At 39.6% G+C, this 24,109-nt stretch overlaps 2 protein-coding genes and 1 long non-coding RNA gene across 3 annotated transcripts; 2 read left to right on the plus strand and 1 right to left on the minus strand.

The window, feature by feature from the left end:
- The first annotated feature begins 7,450 nt into the window (after window positions 1-7,450).
- On the plus strand, window positions 7,451-10,528 carry LOC138316646 (uncharacterized). The gene has a single exon (XM_069258320.1). The coding sequence runs from the start codon at window positions 7,451-7,453 to the stop codon at window positions 10,526-10,528; it is 3,078 nt and encodes a 1,025-aa protein (XP_069114421.1).
- Window positions 10,529-12,296: 1,768 nt separating this feature from the next.
- On the minus strand, window positions 12,297-16,880 carry LOC138315539 (uncharacterized). The gene is made up of 3 exons (XR_011207508.1): window positions 16,599-16,880; window positions 14,966-15,191; window positions 12,297-13,110 (listed from the first exon to the last, which is right to left on the minus strand). It is a non-coding gene; the product is annotated as an uncharacterized lncRNA (long non-coding RNA).
- Window positions 16,881-17,056: 176 nt separating this feature from the next.
- Window positions 17,057-23,011, plus strand: LOC138315540 (metaxin-1-like). The gene is made up of 8 exons (XM_069256640.1): window positions 17,057-17,195; window positions 18,561-18,630; window positions 18,984-19,060; window positions 19,346-19,438; window positions 20,213-20,398; window positions 20,861-20,937; window positions 21,256-21,413; window positions 22,654-23,011. The coding sequence occupies exons 1-8, from the start codon at window positions 17,112-17,114 to the stop codon at window positions 22,881-22,883; spliced, it is 975 nt and encodes a 324-aa protein (XP_069112741.1). The 5' UTR covers window positions 17,057-17,111; the 3' UTR covers window positions 22,884-23,011.
- Window positions 23,012-24,109: the final 1,098 nt, after the last annotated feature.

Genomic DNA, 24,109 nt, shown 5'->3' on the forward strand with positions numbered 1-24,109 from the left:
CCTGTGGGTATGTCGTTATCGTGGGTCTGATGTTGGCTGAACCACCCCTAGTAACAAAGATAAGCTCTTTCAATTTAAAGCCTGGAATAGTTCATCATGCAATGATAGGGATGATTGAGTTAATATTTAATTTTTGTGGGTTTGAAATACGTTTGTTTGTTTGAAATAAATCTACTGGTACCTTACATACTAACGAACAGCTACATGAAATTGAATTTTAGTTAAAGTCTGCTATATTAAAAGTGTTATCATTATTGAATGAAGTTGAAAATACTCAAGATATAATTTTTCGTAACTTTTGAGAATTTCACTCAGAGCACCAGTAAGCACTTGCAGCTAACCAGTCTTGGTGCTGTTATCTTTAATACAAACTAGTTCATTTTGTCTTTTAGATGGAATTCAATGAAAGAAAACCCGAAATATAATTCTTTTTTTTAAAACAATTTTATACTTTATTAACTATGTCTAGACATGGACATGTTCTTGCACATATTTGCAGATCTAAACTGTTTGTTATGATAAACAACTATTGCGTGAAAAAAGATGTTTAATACTTGTATATGTTTTTGTATGATATTTGAAATGAAATACAAAATATCTAAACTTTTAACTAAGTTTTTTCGTTGTTTTTGTTTCTCTTTCATCACAAGGACACCCTGTCTTTTGTAATTGTGTAAAAATATGTAGGTAGGGTATGGGGCACATGTAGGTATGGTGAGAGCAATCATCAGGCAAGATGTGCACTTGGAGAGAGGCAATCATGATCACTCAGGCAAGGTGTGCTTTTGGTGAGAGGCAATCATGATCACTCAGGCAAGGTGTGCATTTGGTGAGAGGCAATCATGATCACTCAGGCAAGGTGTGAATTTGGTGAGAGGCAATCATGATAACTCAAGAAAGGTGTGCACTTGGTGAGAGGCAATCATGATCACTCAGGCAAGGTGTGCACTTGGTGAGAGGCAATCATGATCACTCAGGCAAAGTGTGAACTTGGTGGGATGCAATCATGATTACTCAGGCAAAGTGTGAACTTGATGAGAGGCAATCATGATCCCTCGGGAAAGGTGTGCTCTTGATGAGAGGCAATCATGATAACTCGGGCAAGGTGTGCACTTGATGAGAGGTGTGGGATGCAATCATTATTACTCAGGCAAAGTGTGAACTTGATGAGAGGCAATCATGATCCCTCAGGAAAGGTGTGCACTTGGTGAGAGGCAATCATGATCACTCAGGCTCGGTGTGAACTTGATGAGAGGCAATCATGATCACTCAAGAAAGGTGCGCACTTGGTGAGAGTCAATCATGATCACTAAGGCAATTATGAACTTGTTTAGGGGCAATCATGATCACACAGGCGAGCTGTGCACTTGGTGAGATACACTCATAAGGCGAGCTGTGCACTTGGTGAGATACACTCATAAGGCGAGCTGTGCACTTGGTGAGATACACTCATAAGGCGAGCTGTGCACTTGGTGAGATACACCATTAAGGCGAGATGTGCACTTGGTGAGATACACCATTAAGGCGAGATATGCACTTGGTGAAAGGCCATCATGATCACTCAGGCAAGGTGTGCATTTTGGGAGAGGCATTAATGATCACACAAGCAAGGTGTGCAATTGATGAGAGGGAATCATGATGACACAGGCAAGGTGTGCACATGGTGAGAGGCAATCATTAGGTGAGGCATGCGCTTTGTGATATTCAATGATGAGTACACTGGTGAGGTATGCACTTGATGAGATGAAATCGTGACCACACATTTGGTTAGATGCAACCATAAGGCAAGGTGTGCACTTGGTGAGAGGCAATCATGATCACTCAGGCAAGGTGTGCACTTGGTGAAAGGCAATCATGATCACAAAGGTGAGGTGTGCACTTGGTGAGAAGCAATCATTAGATGAGGTGTGCACTTGGTTGGTGAGATGTAATCATCAGTACAACAGTGAGGTGTGCATTTTGTGAGAGTTCAATTTCAATTTGTTTATTTCCATAAGCCTTGCGGCTTATAAGACACAAAGTACAATTTTAATACACATTGAATAGGCCTATTTTAAACATTTACAGGAGAGTGATTGTATACAATAAAACACAAACATTAGTACACAATTATTATACATCATATACTATACAGTTACGGCGTATTAAGAGACTGAGAACGTTTCTGGAATGCAAGTTTTAAGAATTTTCCGAGATTATTTAAAACTTTAACATTATTTACACTGAGTAATTGAACAAGTTTGAACACACTCGGATGATAAAAATAATAAGGTTTCAGATATCTAACTCATAGTTGGGTATAAAAAGGACATTTAAGGATGAAGTGAAACTCATTTTCTATATCATTGGTATTACAAACTGTATAGATTATATTAGGTCGTGCTACATTTTGAAACCTACCACTTTCTATATTTAACTTATGACTACTTAATCGTATACTTGTAATACTGTTTTTATACTTTGATCAATGGGTTCTTTAAATAATATTGTAAACCAAAATTGTCTACCAGATGTTGATATAAAATTCCTTTTGAGGAATTCTGTGTTCTGTATAAAATTTCTTGAGTACATACATCACAAAATTTTTGATCAATTAGTTTATTAGCTCACCTGGTCCGAAGGACTGTGAGCTTATGGGATACCGCAGCGTCCGGCGTCCGGGGTCCGGCGTCCGTCAACAATCGACTTCTTCTCCATAAAGCTGGTCGGATTTCAACAAAATTTGACTGGTAGCATCCTTATGGGCTACTAACTGAATATTGTACAAATGATGGGGCTGATCCCCCAGGGGCCTGAGGGGCGGGGCCAAAAGGGGTCAATTTGGCTATTTCCGTATAAACGACTTCTTCTCTGAAACCAAGCATGGGATAGCACCCATAATGCAATGGTAGCATCCTTATAGGGTGGGGATTCAAAATTGTACAAATGATGGGGCTGACCCCCGGGGGCCTGAGGGGCGGGGTCAAATGAGGTCAATTTGGCTATTTCCATAAAAACGACTTCTTCTCTGAAACTAAGCAAGAGATAGCACTCATAATGCAATGGTAGTAACGTTATAGGGTGGGGATTCAGGTAAAAATGATGGGCTGAGGGGCGAGGGGCAGGGTCAAAAGGGGTCAATTTGGCTATATAAACGACTTCTTCTCTGAAACCAAGCATGGGATAGCACCCATAATGCAATGGTAGCATCCTTATAGGGTGGGGATTCAAAATTGTACAAATGATGGGGATGACCTCCGGGGCTGAGGGGCGGGGTCAAAAGAGGCCAATTTGGCTATTTCCATATAAACGACTTCTCTGAAACTAAGCATGGTATAGCACCCATAATGCAATGGAAGCATCCTTATAGGGTGGGGATTCAAAATTGTGCAAATGATAGGGCTGATCCCCCCGGTGGCTTGAGGGCGGGGTGAAAAGGGTCAATCTGGCTTTTTCCATATAAATGACTTCTTCTCTGCAACTAAGCGTGGTATAGCACCCATAATGCAATGGTAGCATTCTTATAGGGTGGGTATTCCAAATTGTGCAAATGATGGGGCTGACCCCCCGGGGGCCTGAGGGGCGGGGTCAAAAGGGGCCAATTTAGCTATTTCCATATAAACGACTTCTTCTCTGAAACTAAGCATGGTATAGCACCCATAATACAATGGTAGCATCCTTATAGTGTGGGGATTCCAAATTGTGCAAATGATAGGGCTGACCCCCGGGGGCCTGAGTGGTGGGGTCAAAAGTGGTCAATTTCCATATAAATGACTTTTTCTCTGCAACTTAACATGGGATTACGCTCATAATGCAATGGTTACATCCTTATAGGGTTTGGATTCAAAATTTTGCAAATGATGGGGCTGACCCGGGGGGTCTGAAGGGTGGGGTCAAAAGGGCTAAATTTAGCTATTTCCATATAAACGACTTCTTCTCTGCAACTAAGAATGGAAGAGCACTTATAATGCAATGGTAGCATCCTTATAGGGTTGGGATTTGAAATTGTACAAATGATAGGGCTGACCCCCGGGGCCTTAGACGGCACTAGATGCGAGGTCAAAAAGGTCAATTAGGCTACTTCTTTCATATAAATTACTTTATCTCTGAACCTATGTATTGGATAGTATATTTGTATGGTATCAATAGCATCATTGTATGGTTGTGATTCAAAATTAAACTTTGGGAGTCAATTTTGCTTATTTTTCTAATTGTCAGAGTCTTGTGATAATTACTAACAAAAAACCAGGTGAGCGATACAGGCCCTCTGGGCCTCTTGTATACAATATTACTCTCATACTTACTATTCCATAAATAACCCAATCCTAGCTTACTCAGTTCGGCTTGTACATTCATGATCCAATCATCATTATATCTAATATTCTTTCCTCATAACATGCTTTAAATATACAATTATCGGTTTATTTAAGTTTTACCCAGTATTTCAATACATTTGTATTTTCATTTTCTGGATAATATGCATAGGCAATCTACCTAACTCATAGTATACAAAATCGTTACAAGTGTTTTTACCGACGCCTAGAATTCTTTTACAAAAACTAACATGTACTTTTTCAACCTCGAGTGCTCTATGAAAGCCCCATACTTCACATGCATAACCTAATACACTTCTTACGTAAGTATCAAATACTGAACATAATGTTTCGGTGTTTAAAACTATGACTTTTTAATTTTATTTGATATTGCAAAATATGCTTTTCTGCCCTTTTCAGCTACATGTTGTTGACTTTTGTTAAACTTACCATTATAATTAAAAAACATACCTAGGTAGCTAAAGTCATCTACCACCTCTACTTCTTTATGGTCGTAAAACCATTTTTAGCTCACCTGGCCCGAAGGGCCGGTGAGCTTATGTCATGGCGCGGCGTCCGTCGTCCGTCCGTCGTCCGTCCGTCCGTCCGTCCGTCCGTCCGTCCGTCCGTCCGTCAACATTTAATTTAAATCGCTACTAGTCATAGAGTTCCACATGGATTGTGACCAAATTTGGCCACAAACATCCTTGGGTGAAGGGAAACAGAACTTGTATAAATTTTGGCTCTGACCCCCCAGGGGCAGGAGGGACGGGGCCCAATAGGGGTAATAGAGGTAAATCCTATAAATCGCTATTTGTCCTAGAGTTCTGCATGGATTGTAACCAAATTTGGCCACAAATATCCTGGGGGGGGGAAGGGGAACAGAACTTGTATAAATTTTTGCTCCGTAGGTGAGTTTACTAGTGAGCCCTTTACCAATGTTCCATGACAGGACCGACAACTCACTCTCCTCCCTGCCCTACCCCTGTTCCCCTACTGTCTGGGAGGTGTCAAGGGTACTAGACTCACTAGACTCAATGATCCTCCGTTCCTCAACTGGTTGCCCAGGAGTACTAGGAGGCACACGTGACTGCCCTGACTGGGCCTCGACGAGGTTACCCTCGCTAACCCTCCGTTCCTCAACTGGTTGCCCAGGAGTACTAGGAGGCACACGTGATTGCTCTGGCTCAAGATCAGATGTGATAAACGTGGCCGACTGGATAACGGGGCATTATTATGCACAGATGGGGAAGAGGGAACACGTGATCTTTTTTTTTTAAACAATTCTACCATTGTTAACATTAGATGATAGAACAACTTCACTAAAAGATCTACTAGCTGTCTCTTGACCATCATACAGTTGATTATCGATGTAAAGTTTGTCTCTCACAAGTTTAACATGGTGGCCTGCTCTTTTGTGCGATCGCAGAATAGGATACAGCTCTCTACGCCGTTGTTCTACAGCTTCGGGGAACTGCTCATTGATCCAAAAGTTTGTGTCCTTAAAGATGCTCCACCGCCGACAGACCATTAATGATACTCATCATTTGAACATTAATTGATGTTGAATCGTGTATATATATGTCAGATTAACACAAAAGAATATGAAGTAATTTATTTTGCTTTTGGTGCATGCGCAGTCAGAATATCATTCTACATAGAACATAGTGGCACGGAATTTTTTCGGGATGCAATTAAATATTTCCAACATTTTTATCTTAAAGTAAAATTAGAAGCTCAAACTTTCCAATAGTGGTAATGGTGTAGAGTAAGTAACTTTTGTAACTGAAGAAAAATACCAAATCGCCTGATCCTGTTTTTGATAGTGAAAAAATACCATTTGTCAGCGGTGGAGCATCTTTAAGATAATGCGCGTTTTTTCGAACTAGCTGTATAGTGGAGCGGCTAAGCATGAAAATCTTTTAAATTTATTTTGAAGACAGCATGAAACTTTGCGTATGACCTCTTGAAGCCATATCGTTTCAGGAAAACAAGAGGCCCATGGGCCTTAACGGTCAGCTGACCATTGCGCAAAACAACAAAGTCACAGTATAAAGTATTGGTTAACGATTAATATAAACAATACAAGGAACTCCTTAGTTGAATATGTAAGTTTCTGAAATAGGTAAATGTCATTTGTTGAACAAACTTGGTAGCCCTTCATCCATATATGGTTGTAACCCATTCAAGGATTAATATAAGGAAGAGTCAGATTTTAAAACCAAATTTCAGCAAAGCTTCCATTTTGGACATCCGCCGTGCTATCCCATGGGTCTTAGCTCGGTCCTTTATAAAATATGATTGTCCTCACCTAAAGTTCCCACTTCTGAATCAATTAAATCCCCTATAGACCAATTTTCCTTGAGATCGAAGACTGAAACCTGAAAACAGGAAGTGGGCCAGCGGCCATCTTGGAATACCAAAATCTTTAAAAAAATGTTTGCATGTTGTTCAGCATCAATTTAAACCCCTATAGACCAATTTTCATTGAGATCGGAGACCGAAACCTGAAAACAGGAAGTGGGCCAGCTAAAATTAAGAAAATTTGCCCTTTTGGGGCCCCACCCCTCAGCCCCTAGGGGTCGGACCAGACTCATTTATATATAATATATGATTGTCCTTCCCAATGATGTTTCACACCAAATATGGATGAAATCCATCCAAGGATGAAGGATGAGTAGGATTTAAAAGCTTAAATTAAGAAAATTTGTCCTTTTGGAGTCCCACCCTCAGCCCCTAGGGGCCCCAAAAGGCTCATTTATACGAAACATGATTGTTAGTCCCCAATGATGTTTCACACCAAATATGGATGAAATCCATCCAAGGATGAAAGAGGAGTAGGATTTCAAAGCTTAAATTAAGAAAAATTGCCCTTTTGGGGCCCCAACCCTCAGCCCCTAGGGGTCGGACAAGGCTCATTTAAATGAAATATGATTGTCCTTCCCAATGGTGTTTCACACCAAATATGGATGAAATCCCGCTCAAGGGGTTACAGGAGTGAGTAGGCTTTTTATAAATAGTTCTTACGCACGGACGCACCGGCGCCACGACCGACGGATACGAAACACGATGACACATCGAGGTCCATCCTGGCCTGACCTTACGTCAAATGACACGCCGAAGCGCATTCTCCGTGAGGAGAAACCCATGAAGTCGCAATGGAGAGATACATATTAAGACACCCCCGGGGTCGCACGAGAGTGGGGGAGGATGAGCGACCCATCGGACAGATATTGGAAACGACACCGGAACGGAATACGGACATGAGACCGATCAACGGAAGAAGGGGGAGCATATGTAGTTGCGGAAAGACCTGTAAGAACGAAAGAGGTTTGAAGATCCACCGCACAAAGATGGGCTGCGCTCCTATTCTCAACCTGGCGCAACGCACAGAGCAATCTGGTGAGACGGAGGAGGAGGAGGTTCCGGGAAACAACCACAGTAACCACAGTCTCCATGCACCAGAGGGGGGAGAGGAGCAAGGCGGAGAGGTAGACTCTCAGAGGGAATCGGCGGAGGATCAGATAGGGCAAGGAGAGGAGAGAAGAAAACGTGTAAAATGGCCTGGGAGTTTCAACACGGTAGTATGGCAGCAGTTTGATGAGGACGTCGACAACATCCTTGAGGCAATGTTAGCTGGAAATATTGATAGGAAGGTTAAAGGAATGGCCACATGCATATACAGCATGGGAATAGAGAGATTTGGAACTGAGGAAAAGGAAATAAGAGGTGGAAACAACCGGGAAAATAGAAGAGAGAAGGAAATTGGTAACATCAGAAGGGAACTGAGAGCACTGAAGAAACAATTCAGGGAAGCATCAGACGTCCAGAAACAACCTATCATAGAACTGACACACGGTCTCAGGGAAAGACTGAAGACACTGAGAAGAGCAGAAACCAATAGAAGGAATCGGAAAGAGAGAAGCAGGAAGAGGACAAGTTTTGTGACAAACCCTTTCCAGTTCGTGAAGAAGCTCTTCGGGAGCAAGGGTTCAGGGAAGTTGGTAAGCTCCAAGGAGGAAGTGGAGGAGCACCTAAGGAAGACCCACAGTGATCCTAGGAGAGCAGAAGATCTGGCAGAGAACACCAAGATAAGGGAGGTCGAAGAGCCAACAGAGGCATTTGACGAGAGCGAGCCAAAGCTTTCTGAGGTTCGTGAAATTATCAAGAAGGCACGAGCAGGATCAGCACCTGGACCCAACGGAGTACCATATAGGGTTTACAAGAACTGCCCAAGACTGCTGAGAAGATTATGGCTTTTGCTTCGGAAGGTTTGGAGGAGAGGGCGTTTGGCGGAGAGCTGGAACAAAGCAGAGGGGTGCTTCATACCCAAGGAAGACAACTCCAAAGACATCAGCCAGTTCAGAACCATATCTTTACTGAATGTGGAGGGAAAGGTCATGCTAGCCGTCTTAGCGAGGCGATTGACGAAGTACATGCTGGACAACAAATACATAGACATTTCAGTGCAGAAGGGAGGCATCCCTGGTGTATCTGGATGTCTGGAACACACCAGCGTACTAACCCAAATCATCAGAGAAGCAAGGGAGAACAAAGGCAATGTTGCGGTACTTTGGCTCGACCTGGCCAATGCGTACGGTTCCATACCACACAAACTAGTAGAGATGACGATGGAAAAGTATCATGTGCCCGAGAAATTCAGAATTCTTCTCAAGGATTATTTCGACAGTTTCCAGATGCGCTTCACTGTAGGAGACTACACAACAGCTTGGCAAAGACTGGAGGTCGGGATTGTCACTGGGTGCACGATCTCAGTCATACTCTTTGCAGCAGCGATGAACTTAATCATCAAAGCGGTTGAGAAGATGAGTAGGGGTCCTTACCTGTCGGCAGGCAGCAGGCAACCGCCAACCAGAGCGTTTATGGACGATATGACGGTGACGACGAAGACGGTGGTGGAAGGAAGGTGGACTCTGAGAGATCTAGAAGAGCAGATCACTTGGGCCCGCATGAGGTTCAAACCAGCCAAGTCTCGGAGTCTCGTTCTTAAGGCAGGCAAGGTGAAGGAGGAAAGGTTTCAGATCGGAGGAGTGGACATACCAACTGTTACAGAGAAGCCAGTGAAGAGCCTTGGCAAGTGGTTTAATGGTTCACTCAACGACAAGAACAGTGTGGTGGAGATGAAGAAGCAGGCAGAAGAATGGATGAAGGCAGTTGAGAAGAGTGGACTCCCAGGGAAATTCAAAGCCTGGATATACCAGCATGGCGTACTACCCAGACTCTTGTGGCCATTGCTTGTCTACGAAGTACCACTTACATCTGTAGAGGCAATGGAGAGGATGATCAGTGGACACCTTCGAAGATGGCTGAACATTCCACGCAGCTTCAGCAGTGTGGGCTTGTACAGCTCAGGGACCAAACTCCAACTCCCGCTCAAATCGTTAACGGAGGAGTTCAAGGTTACCAAAGTACGTCAAGTCATCATGTTGAGGGACAGTGCGGATGACAAGGTCAGAGAAGCGAGGGTCGTTACACGAACAGGAAGAAAGTGGGACGCTAAACAGGCTTTGAAGGAAGCAGAGGCAAGACTTCGGCATGGTGATATCGTAGGGTCCGTGGCATCAGGGCGTCTTGGCCTGGGGACCATCACAAGGCCAAGGTGGGGAAGTGCAAACCAACGGACACGTAGGGACATGGCCCAGGCAGAGATTAGATCGATGGACGAGGAGGCTAGGCAGGTGAAGGCAGTGAGCATGAGACAGCAGGGCAGCTGGACTCACTGGGAGGGAGTGAGGCAGAGGAAAGTATCTTGGAATGATATCTGGAAGATGGAAGGTCACAGACTTAGCTTCCTGCTGAAGTCAACCTACGATCTACTGCCAAGCCCAACCAACCTATTCACCTGGGGAATCAAGGACAACGCTGAGTGTGTACTTTGCAGGAAACCAGCTAACCTGGCACATGTCCTCACATCATGCCAGGTGGCACTTTCAGATGGAAGATACACATGGCGCCACGACCAGGTCCTCAAGGAGGTAGCAGCAAGTCTAGACCGTGCAAGGAGGAAAAAAGCGGACGATATCGAAAGGGCCAAAGTTTGTCACATTTGTGAAGTCGGGAACCCGGGCTACAGGAAACGTAGAGGCTGGTGGGATACTCGCAACAGCAAGAGACTGGGAAATGAGGGCAGACATCCAGCAGAGGATGGGTTTCCCAGCAGAGGTGGCTTCAACACCACTCCGCCCCGATGTTGTGTTGTGGTCCCGCAGCTCTAAGCAAGTAGTCTTGGTGGAACTAACAGTACCATGGGAAGACAGGATGGAGGAGGCCAACGAACGGAAGCAGCAGAAATACCAGCAGCTGGTGGAAGAATGTCAACATCGAGGATGGAAGACATGGTGCTTACCGATAGAGGTCGGATGTAGGGGTTTCCCCGGCCAATCATTATGGAGAGCCCTACGTCTATTAGGGGTAACCGGAGCAGACCGGAGGAACCTGATAGCAGCAGTTAGCAGGCAGGCAGAAGTTGCTTCCAGTTGGATCTGGAGGAAGAGGGAGGAGAAGTGGATTGGTCACCAGCAACAGTGCTAGCCACAAGGTGACGAATGGCAGAAGGACAGACATCGCTGCCCGTAGCGATGAACAGGCAGAAATTAGACAACTACCCGCAATAACATCAAGCGGATGCGATAGCCGACCGGTCCCTGGTTGGGCCTGATCAACCCAGCCGGCGCACCTCTGGAGGACGTCGTGGAAAGCGCCGAAACGTCTAAGGAAGGAGGATCCACCTGATGAGGGGACCGGCCAGCATTGGAGTCATCTGATGTATTTAAGGTATAGGTAAAGATTTTGGTACAAATATTAGACATACCATTAGTCTCTGAACCAATATGAATAGATAAATTAAATACAAACGTTAATTTCTATAAAGCGGGTCGCTTATGATCCCCGACGTCGTCCTTATAAACACACCGTGATTAACTTTCACAATGGTCATTAGAAAACGTTTAACTATTTCATCATTTCGGACAGGTAGCGGACCTTTAACTCTTTCAGAGTACAGAAGCTTGGAAAACATGCCTCACACCTATTTTCATGCCAAAAAGACAATTATAGTTCTAGAATCAAATTTTACACGATAGCAATATTTGTCATTCTGGAAAGAACACTCGTACAAGAGCTATATCATGTAATTGGAAATAGCCTATCCTGATGGAGATCTTCACTACATCAGCACTATGTCCTATTGGTATACCTTACACTGTCTACAAATGCAAGATGAACCCTAACATTATAAAAGATACTGTGGAAACTCATTAATGTCATTTGGAAGAGCGATAGGATATCGGATAAACTGAAGAGTGCAGAGGAGGTGTTTCCGAAAGATACAAATTGCAAACAAAACAATAACAATTGAGGATCATCTCCTTTTTGTATGTGGAATGGAAGATCGTATTTTCCAGATGAATGTGAATCTTCATGACGGCTAACGATTATATTTTCGATAAAGCAAGAAGGCAGTCAAGGCTTCAAATGGTTTATTATGACTACAACTATTTAATGCATATGGATGATACCACATCACTATCTCTCACAACAGCAAGGGAGTATCAGAAAATATCTAAATGAAATAACTTTGGCAGGCATCCGAAATACTTTGCGTGATAGAGATTTACCTTAATATCAGACATGCAAAAGGAAGCGCTAAATGCAAGGATATCATTTGGGTTTCGTCTTCCAAGGGAGGCTTAATTCATGGATTAGATGGCCGCACTTATATTGCATAACCATGTCCATGCCCTGCCGTCAAGCACGTCCCTGGAAAGTGTGGATTCAGGGGAAGACATTCCCTCTATTGTTAATATCAGATAACATGTCAGAGAAATTGTTTCGAAGCAATTCTGAACGACTCTAACTAGAGCAGAGCCAAAAATTTATACAAGTTCTGTTCCCCTTCCCCCAAGGATGTTTTTGGCCAATTTTGGTTAACAATCTATGCAGCAAAAACTCTAGGACAAGTAGCGATTTAGTGATTTACCTCTATTTTCCCTATTGGGCCCCGCCCCTCCTGCCCCCAGGGGGTCAGAGCCAAAATTTATACAAGTTCTGTTCCCCCTCCCCCAAGAATGTTTGTGGCTAATTTTGGTTACAATCCATGCAGAACTCTAGGACAAGTAGCGATTTAAAGAATTTACCTCTATTTCCCCTATTGAGCCCCGCCCCTCCTGCCCCTGGGGGTTAGAGCCAAAATTTATATAAGTTCTGTTCCCCCTCCCCCAAGGATGTTTGTGGCCAAATTTGGTTACATTCCATGCAGAACTCTAGGACAAGTAGCGATTTAAAGGATTTACCTCTATTTCCCCTATTGGGCCCCGCCCCTCCTGGCCCCGGGGGGTTAGAGCCAAAATTTATACAAGTTCTGTTCCCCCTCCCCCAAGGATGCTTGTGGCCAAATTTGGTTACAATCCATGCAGAACTCTATGACTAGTAGCGATTTAAAGGAAATGTTGACGGACGGACGGACGGACGGACGGACGACGGACGACGGACGACGGACGACGGACGCCGCGCCATGGCATAAGCTCACCGGCCCTTCGGGCCAGGTGAGCTAAAAATCACTGTTATGGTATATAAAAATGTCCAATAGGCACACATTTGAGATTTAAGAAATACCCCTCTGACAGTACTTTCTGAGTAATAGTGATACACAGCAAACAGATTTAAAATCCAAGATGACTACCAGCCAGTATAAAATCTGCTGTATCTAAATAGAGTATAAGTGTGTCCTTACCTTAACCTCTGGGAACTGCTCCGTTATTATACTTGCCATAATTGCTGCGTTACCCCCAATATGGTACTGCAATTTAAACAATGAATGTATAACACTGTCCTAAAACATAGCAACTTTGTCTGTAATTTTCCTATGCCAAAATAATTGAAATTAATTCTATATTTGTTATCGTAGATGTCATGAAGCTCATTAATGATGTCATATAATTGAAATATGTGGTAGTTACGGCAACTTCATACTTTTACATCTTTCTTATCTATCTAAAGACAAGAGACCCCAGAGGGATCTTGGCGCCCACCTAAGAATGATCTATGTCTGACAATGGAAAGAGGGATCTTTTCCCTGCTTTTCAAACTTTTTCAAATACACTACATATAAAATTTGAGACAGATCGCTATAGTACTTTCTAAGAAATAGTGGTAACAAACTACAACAATGAAATCTAAGATGGCGGCCAGTTGGCCATCTTGTTTACCGATCAGTCCCGAAAGGCATTATGGATCAGTCCTTAAAGGTACTATGCACAACTAGGGTACCAGGGGAAACAATGCATGGAATTTGAGAAAGATCCCTTCAGTACTTTCTGAGAAATAGCGATAACAAACTTTATCTAACTCCAAGATGGCCATCGGCTGGTCATCTTGTATACCGATCGCTCTAAAAATACAATATGCACAACTAGGGTCCTAGGGGAACCTGTATATGAAATTTGAGAAAGATCCCTTTAGCACTTTTTGAGAAATAGTAGTAACAAACTTTAACTATCAAAATCCAAGATGGCCGCCTGTCGGCCATTTCGTTTACCGATCGGTCCCAAAATGCAACATGCACAACTAGGGCCCTAGGGGAACCTATATATGAAATGTCAGAAAGATCCCTTCAGTACTTTTTGAGAAATAGCGGTAACAAACTTTAAATATCAAAATCCAAGATGACCGCCTGTCGGCCATCTTGTTGACCGATCGGTCCCAAAATGCAATATGCACAACTAGGGTCCTAGGGGAACCTACATATGAAATTTGAGAAAGATCCCTTCTGTACTTTCTGAGAAATAGCAGTAACAAGAATTGTTAACGGACAGACGGAAGGACGGACTGACCATGGAAAAAAGGCGATTTGAATAGCCCACCATCTGATGATGATGGTGGGCTAAAAAATCAGATGGTGGGCTAAAAAATCAACTGCTATCAGTTATAAAAGAACATAGTATATGTCGGCCATCTTGTTGACCGATCGGTCCCAAAATGCAATATGCACAACTAGGGTCCTAGGGGAACCTACATATGAAATTTGAGAAAGATCCCTTCTGTACTTTCTGAGAAATAGCAGTAACAAGAATTGTTAACGGACAGACGGAAGGACGGACTGACCATGGAAAAAAGGCGATTTGAATAGCCCACCATCTGATGATGATGATGGTGGGCTAAAAAATCAGATGGTGGGCTAAAAATCAACTGCTATCAGTTATAAAAGAACATAGTATATGTCGGCCATCTTGTTGACCGATCGGTCCCAAAATGCAATATGCACAACTAGGGTCCTAGGGGAACCTACATATGAAATTTGAGAAAGATCCCTTCTGTACTTTCTGAGAAATAGCAGTAACAAGAATTGTTAACGGACAGACGGAAGGACGGACTGACCATGGAAAAAAGGCGATTTGAATAGCCCACCATCTGATGATGATGGTGGGCTAAAAAATCAGATGGTGGGCTAAAAATCAACTGCTATCAGTTATAAAAGAACAATTTTATGGAAGTTTCGATCTCAACCAGCTAAGGATGCTTCATTTTTTAAAATTCCAGTTATAACTTGATAACAATCGGTGTTGTTCACGACATGTGATCATTATGGAACTTGAGACAGCTTCACTGATTAATAGAATTCTTTACATTGAATTAAAGAAATATATGCGGAATACCTGGAAAATTTCCAACATCTTGCTAGTAGAAACAATTCTTTGAAATATCTTTTTATCCAAGAAAGCTCTTTCTGCTGCTGAGCCTTTCGCAAAGAAGTGTGCAAAAGTGTTTTCAAGGTCATCAACAGTGTTTAAAACATCTTTGTTTTCTCTCCTTCCTGACGGTATAGCCAAAGCCTTCAGAAGCATAACACCTGGGACAATCAGGTCAATGTTGGAGTTAATTCTGAAATACATATAATCAATAATGAAATAATACCAAATAAAAACTATATGGTGAATGTGCCAAAGGTAAGACAAAATAACTGAGCTGGGCATCCAGTTAGCCAGTTTAAATATTATGGAAAATATCAAATTACTACATAAAAGAAGAACAGTGTATATGGTTGGAATTTTAGCTTTAATAGTCGGAATTCCAACCACCTGTGCAGAGACTTTGACAATATGACATGTTGATGACTACAGGTGCACAGTAGTGGCATTCAACACTACACAGGCATCCACATTGTACATGTATGTACATGTGTAACAGGGCGAGAGTGCAATGTGCTGCCAGCCGGGCTCGAACCTGCAACTCCAGACATATATAATTGTCCGCCGATCTACATACAGTATTTACTGACAGATCTGAAGGCACCCCCCTCCACCAGCACAAAGCTAGAAGGTGTCCACATTACTATGTACAATTAAAACCTGCTATCCACATTACCTACATACAGTATTTTATGTAACAGGAACGAGACGGGCCCAGTTTGAAAGGATGTCAAACTACGCCTGGCGCGCCCCTTATTTAATATGCTTGTCTGTTGGTAGGAGGAAGAACAAACTACTGGGTTTATATGATAAGGAACAGTTTATTATGACTATTACAGTAACTATTTACAACATACAATTGTACATCACACATACATCCACACAAATATTATGCCCAGCCCCCCATTCCCGTACCTAATTCCATATTACGGTTTTTATTCCTACCTAATTATCAAATATAAAATAGTCACCTATAGGCCTAGTAGCGGAGCTGGCAGCACACCGGAACTTAATCCATCAGACTGCCCAGTCTACTAGAACTACCCCGAATTTATCATACCCGAGTCTAGGCAGCCAATCACAACAGAGAAAACACAGACACACATTTAGGACACCACGACAAATGAATGCACGAAACAAACACTACCACAGTATAGCACAGTCACAGCACAGGTACACAATACAGCTACGGACAAAACAGCTTGACTGGTTAGCTTGCCTAGACATATACAGTAAACATGTAAATTAATATCCCCCGCTACACTTACATATACAAATGTACAACAGTACAATTTATCTGTTTTCCCCAAAAAACTGGCTTTAGGGCCAGATTTTGATTCGAGAAACTGGCTGCTCTTTTCTGATTAGTCTACAGTAGTATAGTTCATTTCGTTTGATAAGTTCTTCTCATAGCAGAAGCTATACAGTATGATGATTATTTCTTATGATTTTTTTTCATATAATTAGTGGTAAAATACAAAATACACGTATACTGATACTTGAGGCCGAAACTTTATCGATTACTCATAACACGTTATCTGTCAAGACATAAAAATACAAAAAAAACCCAAAAACTGACGTCAATTTGGTATACACTAACCCAACGTGTAAACGTTGAAACTTCACCGGCGGCGACACAACGCGTGTTTCCCAAGCATTTATGATGTCCTCTTCCATTTGTTCTTTTTGAACCTCCAATGCTGTTTTCCAAGCATCATATACAAATATTATACCAACTGCACATATCCCAATACACAATGCTTTAAAAAACATAATTGAAATAATGCACGTATCCGAAACTTCCTCCCAAAAAATAAACTTCCCAATCACGAACTGCCAACTGGTGCCCTGGAACACCCAGCGTAGTTTTACCGGAAAACCCTCCGCGCCATCGATTGCAAAATATAGTCCAATGAAACCGTATATTTAATTAATACATAAAGCCGTTTACTATTTTGTGTTAATGATATGACGAATTTTAAAAATCAATTTCACTTTACACATTGTTTTACTACCTGTAGGTAAAGCAAATAATTATTTTCAAAAAGTAAAATAATTTCCGGTTTACAAGATAGTATCACTACATCAAGGTCAAGGACAGTGCTCGACAAGCATGGCAGACGACGTTTTGGAGCTGGATATTTGGGGAGGTGACTGGGAACTTCCCTCCGTAGATTCTGATTGTTTGACTGTCTTGGTATATTTTTTATGTTGTTATATTTACTTTTATATTAATGTCACATACTTAGAATCAATTTGAAACTCAAAATCGTACCACAAAAAGTAGTGTAAGGTTATAAAGACAGCCTTCGTAATTTATCCTTGTAATTACATGCAAGCTTACATCATAATCATTACAAGATTTCAAATCAATATAACATCTCCTTTGATGCAACTCTATCTGGTATAGTTTGCCTTAGTTGATCCTTACATGCAGCTACCCCTCTACAAAAGAACAAAATTACATTTTGACATTGTGTATAACAGGTTGGGGACCATCCCGTATATGCAGGATAGTCCTGCATTTGAGTAATAGTCCTGTATTTGAGGGATAAATTTGTTACTCAAATGCAGGATTATGTGAAATGAAAATGGATAAAGTTGTTTTAAAAATTTGTATCAAAAAAGGGCGTCATCATTTTCAGATACCCATATAACTAATTGAAAACTTTATGTATTTTTATATGAACTATTGAATTCTATTATCTCACTGTGTAATAAAGTGACAATTTAGGTGCTCTCCATAGACTACAGTGTATAGCCATCAGGGAAATTTAGTGCAAATGTCATGGTTGATTGGCTTTTACCTGTGTTCTATTTTTAGCCCCATAGTAAGCAATAGAGGTGATTTTGTTTGTGACTTTTACAAACATTTAGATGATGAAATTTGTTTCCATTTGAGTAATAATGTGGAAAGTTGTATTAGTGATGATGCCATATAAAAATCATGATGCCCTTTTTTGATGACAATGTTTAAATCAACTTTATCACTTTTCATTTCATAGAATCCTGCTTTTGCGTAACAAAATTATCCCTCAAATACAGAACTATCACTCAAATGCAGGACTATCCTGCATATACGGGATGGTCCCCAACCTGTATAATGTACAATGTATGTGTTTATATGCACCATTCACTACATAAAATGTGCATGTTAAACACGAAAGTATATCATATGTATATACTTCAATACACATGTATTTAACATTGTATTTAGATAGAGTTTTAAACTAACATGAGCTGTTTCAATGCTTACAGTCGCACTGGCAACAACATATTTATTTTGTTAATGTTTAATATTTGGAATTCATTTTTGATTCCATGGATGCAATATTGTCCATTTGTGCTTAATACTCTTCAGTATTGTAGCGATGACTCAAAACCAAAATAGCTATAATACCAGGTGTAAAAATTACTTTAATAACCTTGGCATACAAATGTAATACCATGATGCATTATGTAAAGTGGTTAAGTTTAAATTTGTTATATAATGATGATTGATTTATGGTTTGATTTATCATACATTTGATTATATTCTTAAACTTTTGTACATTATATTTAGGCATTTGCTAAATTTTGTGGAGTTCCTTGTAAAGTGGTTAAAAGAAACAATCCAGTATGGACAGCATCAGGTACATATAAAAGATGTATACTTTAAAGTTTAATAAATGCATTAAACTTATTTTGTTATTATCCTCTGAGAAGGAGAAATCAAGCTCTATTGTCAAATCATATCTATTATCGGTATTTAGGTAAAATCTTTTAATAAAAATGGCATATCATGTTAATGTACTTTTGGAAATTTCAACATAAAATTATTATGTATATTTCTACTGTAGCCTACATGCTTTGGTGGGAGATCTCCCACTTTGACATCTCTGGAGGGTGGCAACCCTGCTGTAGAAATAAGACTTTTTTTTTTTTTTTTTTTTTTTTTTATCAAAAAAGATGTTATGCAAGTGCAAAATTGGCTTTGCAATTTTAGGTACACTCCCTGTTATGCGGTCTGGTGGAAATTCAGCATCAAAAATATCGGAGATGTTGGACTTGATCAGGAAAAGGGTAATCTAAAAATAGTTAAAATAGGCATTTGCAAATCTTTGAACGAAAATGAAATAAATGTTAATTTAATATGTTTTGTATTCTGTATCATATATTAATATTGATTTCAAGTGTATTCAATGAAAGATGTGTAATTATTGAAGGACAGGATGATGGTTTCTTTTAAGTTACAATGTCATCATTAACTGAGTATTCATAAAATTTTCAATATTATATTTAAAGCTAAGATTGGTCACTTATTTATAATAATATGTACATGTATTTTTGTTGTTGAAAAATTTAAAGAGTCCAACTGGAGTAACTCATCAAGTGGGTCCAAATGTTGCTGACATAAAGGCATTCACTTCGTTACTGGAACAGAAACTTTTACCTGCTGTGGTAAGTACTGCTTAGTGACTTACAGTACATAATATTTATAATGTACTCATCATTTGAGACTGTGTGAGAAGTAAAGGTGTAATGATACACTGATGTCTCGATATGATATGTATGATTGTGATGATACAATATACCTATCTTTACAAATAAACTACAATTTTTCTATTTGCTATGTTTAATTGATTTAAGGCATCAAAATATGAAATTGTGTATTCATTCAAACACAAATGTAAAAAGCGAAACTTATCTAATTTCAAAAACTAACAAATGAATGTATTAAAACACTAGAATTAAGATACCTGGTACTTTCTATGGCAATACTTTGAAATTGATCTATCATTTCTTATTATATGTAGATTAATGATCCTAATCGACTGATCATTGTCATTTGAATGTATAGTATTGTATCGAAAACAAGATTCGCGAAATTGTATTGTTAAAAGAAAATAATGCGATTAATTGTTACACCCATAGTAAGAAGTGTTCTTGGTTTGTAAATTAAGTTTTACATTTAATTCTATTTACTTTGTACTATGTTATTCTCTAGATTCTGACACCTTACACATTGTTTAAAATGCTTGCATGTGTATCTTGTCTCCTATTACTGGAATTGAAACAGCAAAACATTCCAAAATGCCTAAATACTAAATGATACAATACTAAAATGCTTTTGTATTGAAGAGTCTTATTATTTTTATATTTCACTTTTCGAAACATTTTCTAATGAAGTAATCAATATGGTTAGAATCAGAGGCTTCTGTTGATTAATTATAGTTGCACACATGGTGGCTGGATGAACAGACATATGTTGACGTAACTCGTCCCTGGTACGCCCGCGCCAGTCCCTTCCCATTGAACTTTTACATCCCTGGGAGGCTTCACAGACAAGCAGCTTCAGTTGTTTACATGGCAGAGACTTTGGATCCAGATAACATAACAAAGGAGGAAATAGAAGCCAAGGTTAGCGTAATGAAAAGGTTTTAGAAATGACACACTAGATATCTGTCTATGCCGTAGAACTACAACCTGAAGTCATATGTATATATGTTTCTGGCTCACCTAGTTGGTCAATGTAGCATATACCAACCTATAAAGAACATGTATTCCATTACATTGAAGAAAAACAAGAAATATTTGGAGACCACTTTTTGTTTGTGACTGAAATTCTCCATGGATCTTGTAGCAAAAAGCAAAAACATGAGTTTGGTATATGAATTTGAGATATGATTCCATTGCACATGAAAGAAACATCACTTTGTTACTTTGTTAAAAAAACAACAAAGAAAACTAAATGCCATTATGATAACTACCACTGATATACAAGCTAGAATTACAAAGTGTTGTAAGTAAAATGATATAAGACTTGTACATAGTGTTTTTGATATGTCTGAATTTATTTTCAAATTTTTCTTCAAATAACAGATATATAAAGAAGCAAAAGAATGTCTGAATCATTTATCGTACCGGCTTGGAGAACAGGACTTTTTCTTTGGATCTTTGTAAGTCTGCAGATCTTTTATATTTGCTACTATATTGCCATACAAATCCTATAAACAAGTGCTTCATAAATAAACACATATTAATGATCTTTTCATGATAATAATTTTTTGATTGATTTTCTTGAAATGAAGATCAGATCTGTCATTAAGGTTTTTTAATGTTATTTTTGGATTTTGTACACTATCACAAGTTTATTCATAACTTAATCAATAGAGTACCATAAAAGGATTAATTTTGCACATTCTTATTGAAAGCATGTAAAAGAAAAACACATTGTAGTAAATTAAGCCAATAACAGTGCTAAATTAATTTTGTAGACCGTCTGAATTGGATGCCAAAGTGGTTGGATACCTTGCACCTCTGCTGAAGGCTCCAGTACAAACGAATCGTTTGATTAACCATCTGAAAGCCTGTACAAACCTCTGTACTCTATGTAATAGGGTTCTAATGAGATACTTCCCCCTCAGCCCAGAAGGTTGGTTATCACAATTATATAGTAATCTCTTTGATATATATATATTGGCCTGTGAAGGTAACAGGTATCTACAGTGGCCGAATATTTAATATATTCAAACATTTACCCATTATAGCCCTCCACATCTCAGTTGCAAGTTTGACCCCACATGGGGCAGTTGCTAGTCTGGCCTGGGTTTGTAGTACTTTTGTCTTCACTCGCTTTAAAATTTTGAGGTGCCTTTCAATAACCCTGGCCAAGGACGTATATGAGAAGGATAAGTCACACTGGGTTTTGGGGAAGTACAAGGCAGGAACTTTTGTGTTTGTGCACTGACCGTGACGTTGGGCGACGACTGATTTTCTTTGATATCCGCCGGCGCCGCCTTTGATGTAGCTTGCAGGTGTGAGGGTTACCGTCTTACTTTCTGAAGCGGGCCTTCATTTCATGAGCTGTTGTATTTTTTAACGAAAATTTAAGACATATCCTCTAAATATTCCGGCCTTAAAGCATGTAATAAACGTTGTGAAATTTAATAAACTTTACATTGGTGTTTCGTTTGACTCGATAAGACAAGTATTTGTTGAGAAAATGGTTTTTATTTCCAGTTCATAGGCATCGCGCATGGTGTATAGCAATGTAAAGAGACAGTCATGAATCCTTCTCACTTATAAATCCTTGCCTGGCCATTGATTGGAAATGAAATAATAAAAATTAAAAAAAAACAACAAAAAAACAGTGAAAGGTGGGACAATGTCAAAATGTAGTGGACAACCGACATTACCCATTAAAGCCCTCCACATCTCAGTTGCAAGTTTGACTCCACATGGGGCAGTTGCTAGTCTGGCCTGGGTTTGTCGTACTTTTGTCTTCACTCGCTTTTAAAATTTTGAGGTGCCTTTCAATAGCCCTGGCGATTAATAGGAAATTAAATAATAAATATTAAATAAAAAAAACAGTGAAGGGTGGGACAATGTCAAAATGTAGTGGACAACCGACATAAGCTTGTGATTTAGTACAGAAACACTAAGGAAATAAATGATTTCACATGCTGGGCAGGGTATATAAATAACAATGAGTCTGAAATGTCTGCCTTTTCTCTTAATGCTAAAACATAGGATTAAAACGTCTAGATGCAACACCACTGAACATTTTTCTCATGCATGATATTTTGGAAAATAAAGCTGTCACAGTTTGTGTTTTAGAATTTAAAAAAAAACATTCATATTATGAAAATACATATTTTTTCCTTGCATTACAGAAATGGAGTCCAAAAGAAAGCGAGAAGAAGAGAAAAGGGAGAAGATGCAGATAGACTCTTTAGCATTTCCTAACAAGAAACGTAATATGTTTTTTGCGGCAGTGTTTGCTGCCACAGCAATGATTTCATACGCTTTGTCTACAGGACTAGTGACATTTGAGACTGAGGACGTGAACAATCCCGATTATGCAGATGATGATTACTATGACGAAGAAGATGAAAATGGTTAACATTTTCAGAAATTTAGATCTTCAATTGGTATTACATGTTGTTTTTTATGTCTGAAGTGTAATGTGAAAAGGATTTATATATTAATGTGGTTTTAACAATATACATTAAAACATGAATATACAGCCAATTTAGCTTGATTTTATTTCTATCAGAACTCTGATTAATGACATACATGTCCTTTGTTGACTATAGATTTGCATGGTGATGAAGAGTATTATGTCTTCGCCCTGTCTACAATATCAATTTGATGAATTAAAATTAAATCATCATTAGTTATGTATAGAATACTTTAAAGGGACCCATGAGTATTAATGGTCATCTTACTATTGAAACGACATATTAAAAAAGATAGTATACAGAAAAGAAAAAAAAATCTTTTAATAAAATTCAAAAGATAAAATGGACTGAAATGGACATTCCTGTGATCATGAGGCGATAAAAAGCGATGAAAAAACAGGATTTCATATTTTTTCCGAATAAGTATGGGAGATGGAGAATCAAACATGGGCTGGTCGAGTGGGAAGTATAACTTAACCCTTGTGAAAGATTTTGGCCGTCAACCCTCGGCAAGCCTCGGGTTGACATGCCAAAATCTTTCATTCCTGTTGAGCTATCCCTGTCCACTTGACAAACCCATTTAAGATTCTATTCTTCTTCAAAAAGGGAAGGAAGAAAACAATTAAAAAAAGACAACTCCGTCTTCGATGTAGTTTCTAACATTGCAAGACAATGCCGATCCCATATTGTCTCCTGTGGACAAAGTTATATACATATAAGAAAATGCAAAGTCCATGAATTAGTTCTTATAAAAGCAAACGCATGAAAAAACATCTACATGTATATGGAAAATGGAAGCAATACAACCGTATACATATGTATGTGGAACCTGTGAAGTGGAAATTACAACATGATTACTTTATTCTTGAATGAAAGTATTGAGACCATGCCAAACCAATTGTGTTCCTAGAAAGGCAAATGGAAGTAGCATGATGATAAAACTTGTAGTGTTAACGGATAAACCGGTACCCATGAAGTTCCAGTAACGGCAAATGAAAATTACAAGAAGTCAAACTCGCATTGTCATTTTGAAACTAAGTCATCGCTCTTTCAATTGCCACAAAATCGATCTTCATGGGTTTCTGATGATGTGTCAAAACTCATTTAGTCCGTATATAAATGCAAATGATAAGTACTCATGCGTTTTCATTTTTTAGTAGATATATAT

Source organism: Argopecten irradians, chromosome 2 (assembly GCF_041381155.1).
Source record: "Argopecten irradians isolate NY chromosome 2, Ai_NY, whole genome shotgun sequence".
NCBI classification, from domain to species: domain Eukaryota; kingdom Metazoa; phylum Mollusca; class Bivalvia; order Pectinida; family Pectinidae; genus Argopecten; species Argopecten irradians.

What these genes read in the sequence shown, in the direction of transcription:
- LOC138316646 (XM_069258320.1), top strand. Translation starts at nt 7,451, where the DNA reads ATGGAGAGATACATATTAAGACACCCCCGGGGTCGCACGAGAGTGGGG.
- LOC138315540 (XM_069256640.1), top strand. Translation starts at nt 17,112, where the DNA reads ATGGCAGACGACGTTTTGGAGCTGGATATTTGGGGAGGTGACTGGGAA. An exon ending in CTGATTGTTTGACTGTCTTG is followed by an intron (nt 17,196 to 18,560) that starts GTATATTTTTTA and finishes CATTATATTTAG; the next exon opens with GCATTTGCTAAATTTTGTGG. An exon ending in AGAAACTTTTACCTGCTGTG is followed by an intron (nt 19,439 to 20,212) that starts GTAAGTACTGCT and finishes GATTAATTATAG; the next exon opens with TTGCACACATGGTGGCTGGA.